Source organism: Chelonia mydas, chromosome 1 (genome assembly GCF_015237465.2).
Source record: "Chelonia mydas isolate rCheMyd1 chromosome 1, rCheMyd1.pri.v2, whole genome shotgun sequence".
Classification (NCBI taxonomy): Eukaryota; Metazoa; Chordata; order Testudines; family Cheloniidae; genus Chelonia; species Chelonia mydas.
The window spans coordinates 3,828,927-3,843,080 of NC_057849.1; the positions used below are offsets into that span (position 1 = coordinate 3,828,927).

Sequence of the window (14,154 nt, forward strand, 5' to 3'; positions counted from 1 at the left end):
GAACCCAGGAGTCCAGGCTCCCAGCCCCACCCCCCCCGCCGCTCTAATCCCTAAACCCCTCCCTTTCCTCCCCCCCCACGCCAGGGACAGAACCCAGGAGTCCCAGCTCCCAGCCCCCCCCCGCCGCTCTAATCCCTAAACCCCTCCCTTTCCTCCTCCTCCTCCCCCCCCCCCCCCCACGCCGGGGACAGAACCCAGGAGTCCCGGCTCCCAGCCCCCCACCCCCCCCGCCGCTCTAATCCCTAAACCCCTCCCTTTCCTCCTCCTCCTCCCCCCCCCCCACCGGGGACAGAACCCAGGAGTCCGGGATCCCAGCCCCCCCCCCCCCCCACTGCTCTAATCCCTAAACTCCTCCCTTCCCCCCCCCCCCGGGACAGAACCCAGGAGTCCTGGCTCCCAGACCCACCCCCCCCACCGCTCTAATCCCTAAACTCCTCCCTTTCCTCCCCCCGGGGACAGAACCCAGGAGTCCGGGATCCCAGCCCCCCCCACACTGCTCTAATCCCTAAACTCCTCCCTTTCCTCCCCCCCGCCCCCAGGGACAGAACCCAGGAGTCCAGGCTCCCAGACCCAACCCCCCCTGCCGCTCTAATCCGTAAACCCCTCCCTTTCCTCCTCCTCCTCTCCCCCACCAGGGACAGAACCCAGGAGTCCCAGCTCCCAGCCCCCCCCCCCCCCCCCGCCGCTCTAATCCCTAAACCCCTCCCTTTCCTCCTCCTCCCCCCCTCACCACCAGGGACAGAACCCAGGAGTCCGGGATCCCAGCCCCCCCCCACTGCTCTAATCCCTAAACTCCTCCCTTTCCTCCCCCCCCCCCCCGGGACACAACCCAGGAGTCCCGGCTCCCAGACCCACCCCCCCGCCGCTCTAATCCCTAAACTCCTCCCCCCCCCCCCCCGGGACAGAAGCCCGGAGTCCAGGCTCCCAGCCCCCCCCGCTCTAATCCCTAAACTCCTCCCTTTCTTCCCCCCCCCCGGGGACAGAACCCAGGAGTCCTGGCTCCCAGACCCACCCCCCCGCCGCTCTAATCCCTAAACTCCTCCCTTTCCTCCCCCCCCCCCCCCCCCCCCCCGCCGGGGACAGAACCCAGGAGTCCGGGATCCCAGCCCCCCCCACTGCTCTAATCCCTAAACTCCTCCCTTTCCTCCCCCCCCCCGCCGGGGACAGAACCCAGGAGTCCGGCCCCCCCGCTCTCCCCCGGCCAGCAGCGCCGGGCTCCGGGGGCCGCGCTGGGCGGAGGCAGCCGCCGCTTCTCTCCCGCACGGGGCCCTGCCTGGCCGAGCGCGGCCCGCCCCGGCCTCCTGCCCGGCTCCTGCCCGGCCGCCGCGAGCCCGGGGCCCGCCGAGCCCGGCTGCAGGTAACGCGCCCGCCCCGGGGCCCCGCAGCCAGTCCGGGGGGGGAGCCACCCCGGCTCCGGGCTGCAGCGAGACGGGCCAGGGCCCCCCCAGCAGCTGGGCAGCCCCCCCCCCCCCCCCCCCGCCAGCAGCTGGGCAGCCCCCCCCCCCCGCCGGCAGCTGGGCAGCCCCCCCCCCCGCCGGCAGCTGGGCAGCCCCGCCCCAGCAGCTGGGCCCCCCCGCCGGCAGCTGGGCAGCCCCCCGCCCCCCCCCCCCCAGCAGCGGGGCGCTTTGCACCCAGGGGGGCGCTGCTCGCCCTGCCGCAGGGGGGGCTTTGCCCTCGTGCCCGCCGGAGAGGGGAGTTGTGCAGGGCTGGGGAGCAGAGCCAGGGCTCGAGCTAATTCTTGGCACTTGTCTACGGGGCGGGGGAGTTTATTGGGCCTGGCGGGCTGGCGTCGCTGCTCACGGGTGAAGGAACTAGGGGTGCTCCCGCACCCCCTGTTTTAAAGAGGTTTCCCTCATCTGCAGGGTTTACAGTAACTGGCCGTCAGCACCCCCACGATGCAAATTGTTCCAGCACCCCTGTGGGGACCCCCGGGGACGGCCGCACCGGCGGGGGGAGCCCCGGGGACGGCCGCACCGTCGGGGGGAGCCCCGGCACCGCCCTGCTGGTATTGGGACGCTGTGCTGTATGTCGCTAGGTTGGTGTAACTCCCCCTGCGGACACCTGCCCCCCAGGAAGAATGGCTCTTTCTGATTTATGCAGTGTAGTTGTAGCCCTGTGGGTCTCAGGCTGTTGGAGAGCCCAGGGGGGTGAGGTGATATCTGCTAGACCAGTGGTCTCCAAAGCGGGGTGCGCGCACGACCATCCCTGGGGGTGCGCGGCAGGAGGAGCGCCGCCATCACGGTGGCAGCAGCGCTCCTGGACCTTTGATTCGTCGGCAGCAGCTCAGCTCTCCCCCGGCTCGGCTCTCCCCGAGCTCGGCTCTCCCCGCTCCGTCTTCGGCGCCAGGCCGGCAGCAGGCGGCAGCTCGGCTCTCCCCCGGCTTGGCTCTCCCCGCTCTGTCTTTGGTGCCAGGCTGGCGGCGGCTCGGCTCTCCCCCGGCTCAGCTCTCCCCGCTCCATCTTTGGCGCCAGGCTGGTGGCAGCTCGGCTCTCCCCGCTCCATCTTCGGCGACACGCCGGGGCCGCTCTTTTTTTTTTTTTTTGCTTCCCTAGAGCTGGCCTTGGGGGTGCGCGATCCAAAAAGTTTGGAGACCCCTGTGCTAGACACAAAGTCATGGCCTGAACATAGACACTGGATTTATGGCATATTACAACGATCTGTAACCCCCTCTTTTTGTCCTGTGACTGCTTGAATGGGCCTTCACCTTGAGTGGGCCCTTACAAGAACGTAAGAACGGCCATACTGGGTCAGACAAAAGGTCCATCCAGCCCAGTATCCTGTCTACCGACAGTGGCCAGTGCCAGGTGCCCCAGAGGGAGTGAACCTAACAGGTAATGATCAATGATTCCATCCTTCCCACCTTGCAAGGATGCTGGCAGCCCTGTGGATCCAGAGTTTGTCTCTGACTCCAATGGAAGTTGGTCCAATAATTACCTCCCCCACCTTGTTTGTCTGATTTAGCTTCTGTCGCCTTCAAAGTGCTGGAAGCTAACAGGTGGAAGCCGTCTTATTCTGGGGTAAGAATGTCCATGCAGGGACTTATCCCTGCAAAATGATGCCAGGAAACTTCCCCATGTAGACTAGTTCTTAGCCTCCTGGGCTACCCACTGGGCAGGAAAGCATAGAGCAGCTTTATCCCTAGGACACATTTCAGAGAAGAATGCACCCCCCCACACACACCGGGCCTAGCACCGTGAAAACAGTGCCGTCTGGTCCAGCACTTCACTCCCTTCTCTGAAAGGTGTGAGGGCGCATGATTGCAGGTGGGGGGATGTTGGGGTGGACAAGGGGGCGTGTGGGCTTGTGTGAGACGTATCCTGGCCATGTTCATACAGATAACAGGGCTCAAAATGGAGGGAATCCCAAACAGGGAAACAAAAGCTCTCATTCGGCCTTTGACAGGGTCCAAATAAAAGTCCTCCCACTTTCTGGGCCCCAAGTAGGGGGGCCAGGCCTGGTCTCCCCACACACCCGGCCAGCTGCCCCTTTCGTATTTCTCCTTTTTATGCCTGCAGATTACCAAGCCCCCCACTGAACTGGCTCCCCAGCCTGGTAACCCTTCCCGGTCTGATTTCCAGCCCCCCCGACCTAGGGAGAGCAATGGGCCTTGAGCTACAAGGGGCTAAGACCAAATCAGCTGCCAAGAGATTTCTGTGGGACCGAGCTGATCCGCTCGTCTGACCCCCTGGGCAGCACAGACCAGCGAACCCCCGCAAAGTAATTCCCAGAGCTGATTTATTTATTTATTTATTTATTTGAAAAACAGTTACTCAGGCTCAGGGGTCGGTTGCTAGCCGGAAGCATGATCACACATGTGATTGTGTGTGTGTGTGTCACTTGGATCCAGGCCTCCTGCCCTTGCAGAGATCGTTTGGAGTGCATGGTGCTGAGCTCGTCACACGATTTGTCTTTCAGGTGCACGCCTTGCTCCCTGGCGTCCCCGCTGCTTGCCCCTCCGGGGAGGAGCTGGGAGAATGGCCGGCGGTGCAGTCTGGGGTCGTGCCTAAGGGTGAGTTCAGGGAGGCTGATTTCTGCCGGGTGAGGGTCCCGTTTGGCTCTTTCAGTGGGCTCTGGATAGTCTGTGCAAGGCCCAGGCTGGCTTCAGCGCTCGGGGGTCCCCAAATGGTCCAGACTCCTAGTGGATTCATGGCCTTACAAAGAGAATGACAAGACCACTCACCTTCCTCATGGCGTGCTGGCTGGCTGTGGAGTCACGGCCCCTGGCTGCTGGGCCGCCTGCCGGGTACTGACTGGTCAGCGGGGTGTATGGAGAGAACTGGCAGGTCCCAGCCCAGGTCCTAGAGGCCCAGCATCTACATGACAACTCCCAGAGAGTAGCCCCTACAGTTAGCTCTAACTACCCGCCTCATGGCAGCCTGAGAGGAGACACGGACTGGCCCTTGCACCAGGGACCCCCATTTCCTCTGCTCCCGCTGCCCTCGCCAAGCAGACGTCGCAGCGGTTGGAAACGTGCATGGTTCTGCCGAGACGGGTGAAACCTTACGTTATAACGCGGTGCATCCCTCTGCCGTGCTCGGGCTTTGTGCCGCTTCTAATCCCTGCCTCTTTCCCCAGGGTGAAAGGGGACGGGTTGAGCAGGACTCATGGATTCTCAGGACGTGGAAGGGGAGGAAACTCCAGCCAGCGTCTGCTCCGGTGAGCAACGGGAATTCAGACTGGAATGGAAATTAAGTTGGTTTGGCTTGATTTGTTCTTGACAAATGGATGCCGACTGTTCCTTATAACCCTCCAGGTGCTTACAAATTGATTGTTTAATCATTTGCTTAAGTATCTTTCCAGGTACTAAAATTAGACTGACTGGTCTAAAATTCCTGTGACCTCTTGTTCCGCTTTTTAAAGATAGGTACTGTTGGCCCTTCTCCAGTCTTCTCAGACCTCTTCTGCCCTCCATGGGTTCTCAAAGATCATTGCGAACGGCTCCGAGACTGCTTCAGCTAGTTCCCCAAGTGCTCTAGGATGAATTTCAGCAGGCCCTGCTGACCGAATACATCCAACTTATCTAAATAATCTTTAACCTGCATTTTGAGAGTATGGAACTGCCAGCTTTTGAAAATTCAGGGAAAAGATGAATGTGATGGCAAAACTTTTTCTGCTCTCCCTTGCTCAGGGTATCCTGCTCCCCGACTGGACATCTCAATAAAGGTTGAAAGGGAGGATGAACCCCAGTTCCCAGATGCCCTGGACTTCACTGCGGGAGTGGTCCCCCAGGGTGAGTGATCCCATTGTAAAAGGACTGGCCGCTTGCTGGAAAACATCCCTCGCTTGACGCATTGCACTGTTCATTAATCATCACCTGCAAACACTTACTGCTGCTTGGCAGAGGCAGCAACATTTTTGAAAATTTTCCTGGACGTTTTTGCGTTGAAATATTCCGACCGCTCTGTAAAATGGGTCAAAACACAATTTGCTGGCGGAGTGGGGGAAATCCTCAAATATTTGCAAAACATTTTTCATCTAAAAATGTCAACCAGCTCTTCATACAGTCCAGACCAAACAGAGGACAAACCTGGACCAGTTGTTCCTCGGAATGGCTGGAACTGTTCTGACTGTGAAAATGCTCGGAGAAATGGGTGAAAGTGAATTGCGTTGAAAGAATTTCATGGAGCGCCAGCCCGGTTTCCTTCTAGCTTCTGAACTCTTCTCTCCCAAAGAGGATGTTTGGGGGTGGAAGGGGGTTGCTTTTTAGGATGCACCCCAAGAAGTAGAAGAGTCTCAAAAAACTTGGACGTAATTTTAGGAGGAAGAGGTAGTTCAACTCTGGTCCCTTCCCCAACCCCAAACTTTTAGCCCCCAGCTCTCTCCTCCCCCACTAAAATAGAACCCCCATTTTATGAACATTGATCATATGAATGGCTGGTTATATAAGCCATTTTTCTGCCGCCAACTGTGACTTCAGTCCTTCGGCCAGCGTTCCAACAGCTGGACAGCTTTGGAAAAAAACAAGGTTTGGAGGCAAAGGAGAAGTGCACGTCTCTCAGACAAAGAAAAATCAGGTGCACTGTACACAGTTACCATTTGTTATGTACACTGTCATTGAATGATTAATCGATTAAGTTATGCACCGGACCCCTGTAACTGAGGTGTTCAATGATTAACTCCTCAGTCGCCAATTGGTTCATCAGATTGCGGTTCTGCTGTATTTGGCTGGGCGGGCAGGAGTCCGCTGTGTTGGCAGCATCCAGCTGCTTGGGGTTGCTCTGTCCTCCTGCTGGACAAGCACACGGCTGCGGCCTGAAGCTGCTGCTCCCTCCCGGGGGCTACAGCTCCAAAATCCCAGACCCCTGTCGCTGACTTGCCCAGGGAGCATCCTGAAGGCGGGGTCTCTGCTGCTCTTCAGTCAGAGATCCCCGGAACCTGCTCCTGGTCCCCACCTCAGGCCTGTTATGGAGAGAGGCAGCAACTTCTGGGCAGATCTGAGCAGATGCATGTACCCCCTTTCTCTGCTTGAGCCCCCAGCAGCCCAGAGACCAGTGTGAACGCCCCAACCCACCCAGGAGCTGGAACCGGACCTCAAAAGCTACTTTCCGGGCCTCAGGCCCCACTCCCAAGCATGCTAGGTCTCTCGGGATGCCCTGCCACCGGGGGTGATGCCAGGGGAGGTCAGTGGTGGCTCACTGGGCAGGGCACCAGGCCCCATGTGCTCAGCCAGGTACCTGGGGCTTCAGACAGGGCGTGTGTGATGGGCGTCCCTCTAACCCCTTGTATGTTAATAGAGCTGCCGCCCCGAGCTCCCTCTAGCCTGGGATCTGGAGCTGGCCTGCAGCTCGAGCTGCCTGCCCTCCAGAGCGCTGGTTGGCGCAGTCTGGGCTCCGGGCTGGGGGCTGTTAACCTACGAGCTGCTGGGTCAGCCCAACCCTGCAGGCTGATGGTCGGTATGGATATCCTGGGTTAAGCCTGGCTGTCCCACCTGTTGGTGAGCCCTTGGGAGGCAGGGGGAAATTTTCACAGTGATGATTCTCTCTCTTCTGCTTGTAGGGTATCCTGGTGCCAAACGTGACTTGGTAAAGACGGAAAGAAGTGAGCACATGGATGTCCTGGACTCTGCAAAGAGACAAAGTACCCGCAAGAACTCCACAGGTGAGGGAATAGTGTCCCATTTCCTGGGAGATGCCCATAGTGCATCACAAGCCCTTCAAACATAGATCACTCGCCCATTTCCTGAAATGCAACCGCTTCTGGGGTGGAACGCAGCTGCCAGTGTGTAACAGTGATACTACACAGCTCTGCCTAGGAGGGCAGGAACATAGGACTGGAAGAGACCTCCTGGGTCATGGAATCCAGCCCCTGTCATCACAGGCAGCCCCTCCATATCATCCCATTCACACAGCCCACTTGGAAGCTCGTTCGGCTGTTTGCCCAGGTGGCCCATTCTGTCCCTGCGGTTCTGACTACACAAGTCAGGAAGCAAGATCATGTTGGGGCCCACACAAACCCTAGTCGTCCCTTAACCGGGAGGTAAGTGGTGCGCACAGACTCTGTGGGCCCCTCACACAGAGCTATTCTCATCCATCGGGAATACGTCGTCTCCCTTTTTATTTATCCACATCTGTCACGTCTTAGTCACAGGTGTCAATCATGAATTTTCCCTCACTCCCAATAGCCTGCCAGTGGGTGTCCCTCCTTTTGACTCTCCTGTCTCCTCTGGCATATAACTCTTCAGAAGTCTGGGTCAGATTCTACCCTGATTTACTCCTTTGCCACCCAGCTGAAGTTAATAGGATGTAAGTCAGTCCTCTTGAATCCATCACTGGTGTAAGTCCATTGACTTCAATGGGGTTACTGCAGAGACCAGCCTGGTCAGGCCTGGAAGTTTATTGGGTATCTTTTGGATAGTTGCCCAGATTGGTTAGACAAAATAAATCCGATGAATTGAGGTTTTGCTACGAGGAAGGCGGCATAGTCGAGCGGACAGGGTGCTGGTCTGGGGGGGAGGAGCTCTGCTTTATTGTGAGAACACTGTATTGTGGGATCATCCTGTGACTTCCCGTTTCTGTTTGATTTTGAAAAAAAATCACTCCAAGGGAATTCAGTCAATTCAAACTCGGCTTTCTCTGTTCATCTCTGATCTGCACCAAATTCCAGGGGAGGGCTCAGCTGTGTATTTCATTTGTTGTGTGTGATTTAAAAAAATAAATCGAACCCTGAGGCGCAATTCTAGTCTATGAAAACAACTGGATTTTGTTCCTGCCTTTGCCTCAATCCTTTTCTGCTGAAATCTCACTTTGCATTTTCTCCTCCAGAGCGGTGAAGAGCAAACAGGATTATTATTATTTTTTGCTGGCTCACACAGCATTGTAAATTCCTTTGCCTAAGTACTAACATGGCACCAATTGCCCTGCTGTCTGAGCATCTCACAGGCTTTAATGCAGCTACCCTGGGCAGCCAAAGCACAAAAAGTCTTTGTGGGAGATTTGGAAAGACACAAATGGCAGTTAGATGCTGTGGCAGGGAATTGAACCTGCAGTTTCTGAGTCCTAGGGAAGCAACCTAACTGCTGGACCATCCTTCCCTCTAGCATGAAACAGGCAAACAAGAGTCCCATTCAATTACATCACATGGAGGCAGACAACTAAATCCCCAGGGATCTATATGAGGCCCAGTCCTATTCAACATGTTCAGAAATGATCTGGAAAAAGGGGAAAACAGGGAGGGGGCAAAATTTACAGATGGTACAAAATTATTCAGGATAGTTAAATCCAAAGCAGACTGGGAAGAGTTCCAAGAGGATCTCACAAAACTGGGTGACTGGGCAACACAATGGCAGGTGACATTTAATGTAAATAAATGCAAAGTGATGCACCTGGGAAAATATAATCCTAACTATACAGACGAACTGATGGTGTCCAAATTAGCTGTTATCACTCAAAAAAGAGATCTTGGAGTCGTTGTGGAGAGTTCTTTGAAATCAATGTGCAGCAGCAGTCACGCAAGCTAACAGAATGTTAGGAACCGTTGGGAAAAGAATCGATAAGACAGAAGATATGATAATATCGCAATATAAATCCATAGCACTCCCACACCGTGAATACTGTGTATAGTTCTGGTCGCCCCGTCTCAAAAAAGATGTACTGGAATTGGAAAAAGGACAGAGAAGGGTGACAGAAATGATGAGGGCATGGAACAGCTTCCGTATGAGGAACAGTTCAGCTTAGAAAAGTGACGACTAAGCAGGAATATGATTGAGGCCTATAAAATCATGAGTGCTGTGGAGAAAGTGAACAAGGGAGGGTTATTTATCTCTTCACGTCGCAGAACCACCACGGGTCACCCAATGAAATTAATAGGCAGCAGGTTTAAAATAAACATGAGGAAGTAGTTCTTCACCCCACGCACGCTCAACCTGTGGAACTCCTTGCCAGGGGCTGTTGTGAAGGCCAAAAGGATAACTGGGTTCAAAAAAGGATTACATAAGTTCACGGAGGACACGTCCGTCAATGGCTATTAGCCAAGATAGTCAGGACACAGCCCCATGCTCTAAACCTCTGACTGCCAAAAGCTAGGACTGGATGGCAGGGGATGGATCACTCCATAATTTCCCAGTTCTGTTCATTCCCTCAGAAGCACCTGGCACTAGCCCCTGTCGGAAGACAGGGCACTGGGCTAGATGGTCCATTGCTCTGACCCAGGGTAGCGGTTCTCATGTTCTTGTGACTAGAAGGATTCTGCAGGCTTGTTTGCCCCGGGGGGACCTTACTGATTTCAGTGGAGCTGCACAGATGCAAGTCGGGGTAGCAGCCGGGCCCACAAATGGCACTTCGCTAGCATCTCTGTTGAAGATGCCCAAACCAGAAGAGAATCCCGCTCTTCCCTCAGGCAGAGGGCCTGATTCTGACACCACTGTAGCTCCTTTAGCTTTCCTGGAGTTATTCCTGGTGCGAAGTGAGAATTGGCCCTGAACTGCCATGACCTTGCACTGTGCATGGTCACGCACACCTGTGCAAACTCACTCCGAATGGCAGCCGCTCCCATACCCTCTGCGGAGATGCCCTGGCTAGACAAGGGGCACGGCGGGGAGAACTGAGACCCGAGTCTCTACACCACATAACGGGGGAAAGCGGTAAAAACGCACCGGAGCAGAGCAGTGCGAGGAGCTGTCTGTGTACACATTCCCTCTGGTAACTGCACTCTAGTGGGAAGTGGCATGGCCCTGGTGCTGTTCCCTGCCTTAGCAGCCTCTAACAGTGTCTCTGGCTTCTCTTTCCCCTGCCCTGCACAGGTGACTGGCCTGCGAAAGCCGTTAAGGAAGAAGGGCCAGGAAAGGACCATACTAAGGAGCTGGAGGCCCCCTGCGTGCTGGCAGGGAAGCCCTATGAGAGCCCTCTGGCCCCTGGCCGCCAGCCAGGGAGCGGGCAGGACGCTCCTGCGGAGTGGACCAGGGCCCTTGGGAAGCGCAGCACCAGGGCCTCCCAGCCGAGGAGCCCCGTGGGGGAGCTGGCGTTGGCCTGCAGCGACTGCGGGTGGCGGTTTGGAGACGTGGCGTCCCTGGGCGAGCACGAGCAAAGCCACGCGGCGGAGCGCACCTTCATCTGCACCGACTGCGGCAAGAGCTTTGGGCGGCACGCCACCCTGGTGGAGCACCAGCTCGGCCACACGGCGGAGAGCGTCTTCGTCTGCACCGACTGCGGCAAGAGCTTCACCCACAAGGCGGCGCTCACCGTGCACCAGCGCACCCACGCCCGCCAGCGCCCCTTCCGCTGCGCCCGGTGCGACGGCGCCTACGGCTCCCACGCCGAGCTGGTGACCCACCAGCAGGCCCACGCGGGGCCGGCCGCGGCCCTGGAGGGCGGTGCTGAGCCGGCCGCGCCCCTGCGGGCCCCCGAGGCTGAGAAGCCCTTCGCCTGCATCGACTGCGGCGACAGCTTCCGCTCGCACCCCGCCCTGCTGAGCCACCAGCGCATCCACGCCGAGGAGCGGCCCTACAAGTGCGCCAAGTGCGGCAAGAGCTTCTGCTTCCACGCCGAGCTGGCGTCGCACCAGCTGTGCCACCCCAAGGAGCGCTGGTTCCCGTGCGGCAGCTGCGAGCGGCGCTTCAGCTCCAAGACGGACCTGATCCTGCACGAGCGCACCCACCCCGAGTCCACATGGTGCCTGTGCACAGACTGCGGCAAGGTCTTCGCCGGCCAGGCCGACCTCGGCCGGCACCAGGCCAGCCACGCCGCCAACGTGCACCCCTGCCCCGAGTGCGGCAAGGCCTTCAGTTACCTGACCGACCTCATCATGCACCAGCGCTCGCACGCCGAGAGGCTCGTCTCCTGCAACCAGTGCGGCAAGAGCTTCGGCTCCCGCGCCGAGCTCCTGGTTCACCAGCGCGTGCACGGCGACAGCCAGTCCTTCACTTGCACCCAGTGCGGCAAGGCCTTCGGCTCCCGCACCGACCTCATCACGCACCAGCGCTCGCACGCCGAGAGGCTCGTCTACTGCAACAAGTGCGGCAAGAGCTTCGGCTCCCGCCCCGAGCTCCTGGTTCACCAGCGCGTGCACGGCGAGAGCCGCTCCTTCACCTGCACCCAGTGCGGCAAGGCCTTCGGCTCCCGCACCGACCTCATCATGCACCAGCGCAGCCACCGCGACCGCCAGTCCTACTCGTGCACCGAGTGCGGCCGCGTCTACAGCAACCAGTCCTACCTGGTGGCCCACCGGCGCATCCACACCGGGGAGAAGCCCTACAAGTGTGCCGAGTGCGGGCGCAGCTTCAGCCACAAGTACCACCTGGGCAGGCACCAGCGGACGCACGCAGGGGGCACCCCGCCCGTGTACTGAGCCCCAGGGCCTGTGCCACCGGCACCGGGGGGGCACGGGGAGGCGGGAAGGGGAGCCGCGCAGCATTTCAAGAGAGGCTGGTCTCAAATCCACAAGAACGCACGTTGCACCAGTGAAACGCCTATGACACGGGGCTGGGTGCGGTGCTGGCACTAAGGGGGAGAGGCTTCTCAGACATGCCACTGGTGACCACCCCCACGCCTCTCCCCCTGCAAGAACCCCAGTGTCACCTGAAAGGTCCTTGCAGGGAGGGAAATCTCACCCCGGAATGACACCTGCTTCCTGACAGGTTATCACGAGCACGACAGAATCGGAGTAAGAGCTAGAGAGAACTGGACGTGCTACAAAGCCATAGGAAGTTGGGCAAACGCTGTTAAACTACGTGTGGTGGGGGGTCAAGGGGAAAAAAACCGACAGAGCTGGTTCTTGTTACTCTTCAGCAGCGAGATTTCTCTCCTGTGTCCCCTTTTTGACTTCTCCTCTTTCCCCTGCCGATGAGGAATTAAACAAACATAAGAAAAGCCACCGCCATCACTAGTCTCACTAAATTCATGCACATGCTACGTGAAGGGGCTAACTAATCCCATACCCAGAACTTTGAGACCATGCTAAGGTGAGGTCCTTTAGCTTGGTGGATCAGTTCTACAAAACTGCTGCAAAGTCATCCCCTGCCCTAGCGTTTAGGGGACCAAAACAGGTACAAATGGCACTGAGCCAGCTGGTTTGAGGCCCTTCGCACCCTGAAGGAACGAGCAGCCAAGTTAGCTACGGCCAATGGGCTGTATCCTCAACTGGTGTTAATGGTACTGCTCGGCTGAAGCCAAGAGAGCTGGGCCAGCAGCCAGTAGCCAAGTGTCTGGCCCAAAGTTAAGGGGGATGTGATATATTCCAGTGTCTAAGGGAAAGCCTTCACAACAATATGCGGGTGCTGTCATAGAATCATAGAATATCAGGGTTGGAAGAGACCTCAGGAGGTCATCTAGTCCAACCCCCTGCTCAAAGCAGGACCAACTCCACCTAAATCATCCCAGCCAGGGCTTTGTCAAGCCAGGCCTTAAAAACCTGTAAGGAAGGAGATTGCACCACCGCCCTAGGGAACCCATTCCAGTGCTTCACCACCCTCCTTGTGAAAAAGTTTTTCCTAATATCCAACCTAAACCTCCCCCACTGCAACTTGAGACCATTGGTCCTCTTTCTGTCATCTGCTACCACTGAGAACAGTGGAGCTCCAGCCTCTTTGGAGCCCCTCTTCAGGTAGTTGAAATCACTATCATGGGGGAGTGATAGCTCAGTGGTTTGAGCATTGGCCTGCTAAACCTATGGTTGGGAGTTCAATCCTTCAGGGGGCCGTTTGGGGCAAAAATTGGGGATTGGCCCTGCTTTGAGCATGGGCTTTGGACTAGTTGACCTTGTGAGGTCCCTTCCAATTTAAAGGGGGGAAGGATAGCTCAGTGGTTTGAGCATTGGCCTGCTAAACCCAGGGTTGTGAGTTCAATCCTTGAGGGGGCCATTTAGGGATCTGGGGCAAAAATTGGGGATTGGCCCTGCTTTGAGCAGGGGGTTGGACTAGATGACCTCCTGAGGTCCCTTCCAACCCTGATAGTCTATGAAAGCAGCTATCAAATCCCCCCTCACTCTTCTCTTCTGCAGACTAAACAATCCCAGTTCCCTCAGCCTCTCCTCGTAAGTCATGTACCCAGCCCCTTAATCATTTTTGTTGCCCTCCGCTGGACTCTCTCCAATTTGTCCACATCCCTTCTGTAGTAAGAGCCCCAGAACTGGACGCAATACTCCAGGTTTGGCCTCACCAGTGCCGAATGGAGGGGAATGATCACGTCCCTCAGTCTGCTGGCAATGCTCCTACTAATGCAGCCCGATATGCCGTTAGCCACCTTCTTTAAGGCCTCCCCCGGTTGTCTCAGCTGGGGCCTGTTTCAAATCCATGTCTGTGTCCTGGTTTCTGCACCACTGAGCCTGCCCGGAGGGGAGAGGAGAGGTGCCCCTCCTTCCACAAGGCTGGGGGCAGCACACAGGCTCTGGCCCTGGGGCGTTCCCTGTACGATAAACGCACGTGTCCAGGCAAGCGTGCGAAGCAGTGAAACCAGCCTCTAGGAACCAGCCAATGAAAGCAAAGCGAGAGCATCCCAGGAAGCCGGTCACCAGCCCATGGCATGGAGGCGATGCAGCTGCCCTCGTCTCTGACACACGTTTGGTCCCTGGAGACAAGCAAGCCCAGCAGGCCCTTCTGCAGCTTGAGGTGCGTACGAAGGCTAAACAGAGTGTTGCGTGCTGGGACCTCTCTCCATGGGCTGAACCCCCCCATAGGCATGATGAGGCTGGCTGAGGGCTGCACTATAGAACTCTGCAGCTGGC

At 57.4% G+C, this 14,154-nt stretch overlaps 1 protein-coding gene across 4 annotated transcripts; it reads left to right on the plus strand.

Annotated features, from left to right (window-relative positions):
* The first annotated feature begins 1,070 nt into the window (after positions 1-1,070).
* Positions 1,071-12,306, plus strand: LOC102941982 (zinc finger protein 883). Of its 4 annotated transcripts, none has more exons than XM_037908521.2 (6): positions 1,071-1,357; positions 3,916-4,009; positions 4,576-4,656; positions 5,129-5,230; positions 6,997-7,098; positions 10,238-12,306. In XM_037908521.2, exons 3-6 carry the CDS (start codon positions 4,605-4,607, stop codon positions 11,779-11,781), a joined length of 1,800 nt encoding a protein of 599 aa, XP_037764449.1. In that variant the 5' UTR covers positions 1,071-1,357; positions 3,916-4,009; positions 4,576-4,604; the 3' UTR covers positions 11,782-12,306. The 4 variants fall into 4 exon arrangements, with proteins under 4 accessions (XP_037764449.1, XP_043382436.1, XP_037764514.1 ...); XM_043526501.1 differs by lacking the exon at positions 1,071-1,357 and adding an exon at positions 2,839-3,717 and having other exon boundaries at positions 3,916-4,038; XM_037908586.2 differs by lacking the exon at positions 1,071-1,357 and adding an exon at positions 2,839-3,717.
* The last annotated feature ends 1,848 nt before the right edge of the window (positions 12,307-14,154 follow it).

Excerpts from the sequence above, each read along its gene's own strand:
- LOC102941982 (XM_037908521.2), top strand. The coding sequence starts at position 4,605 with ATGGATTCTCAGGACGTGGAAGGGGAGGAAACTCCAGCCAGCGTCTGC. Across the intron at positions 5,231-6,996 it reads TGCGGGAGTGGTCCCCCAGG|GGTATCCTGGTGCCAAACGT; the intron begins GTGAGTGATCCC and ends TTCTGCTTGTAG. Across the intron at positions 7,099-10,237 it reads TACCCGCAAGAACTCCACAG|GTGACTGGCCTGCGAAAGCC; the intron begins GTGAGGGAATAG and ends TGCCCTGCACAG.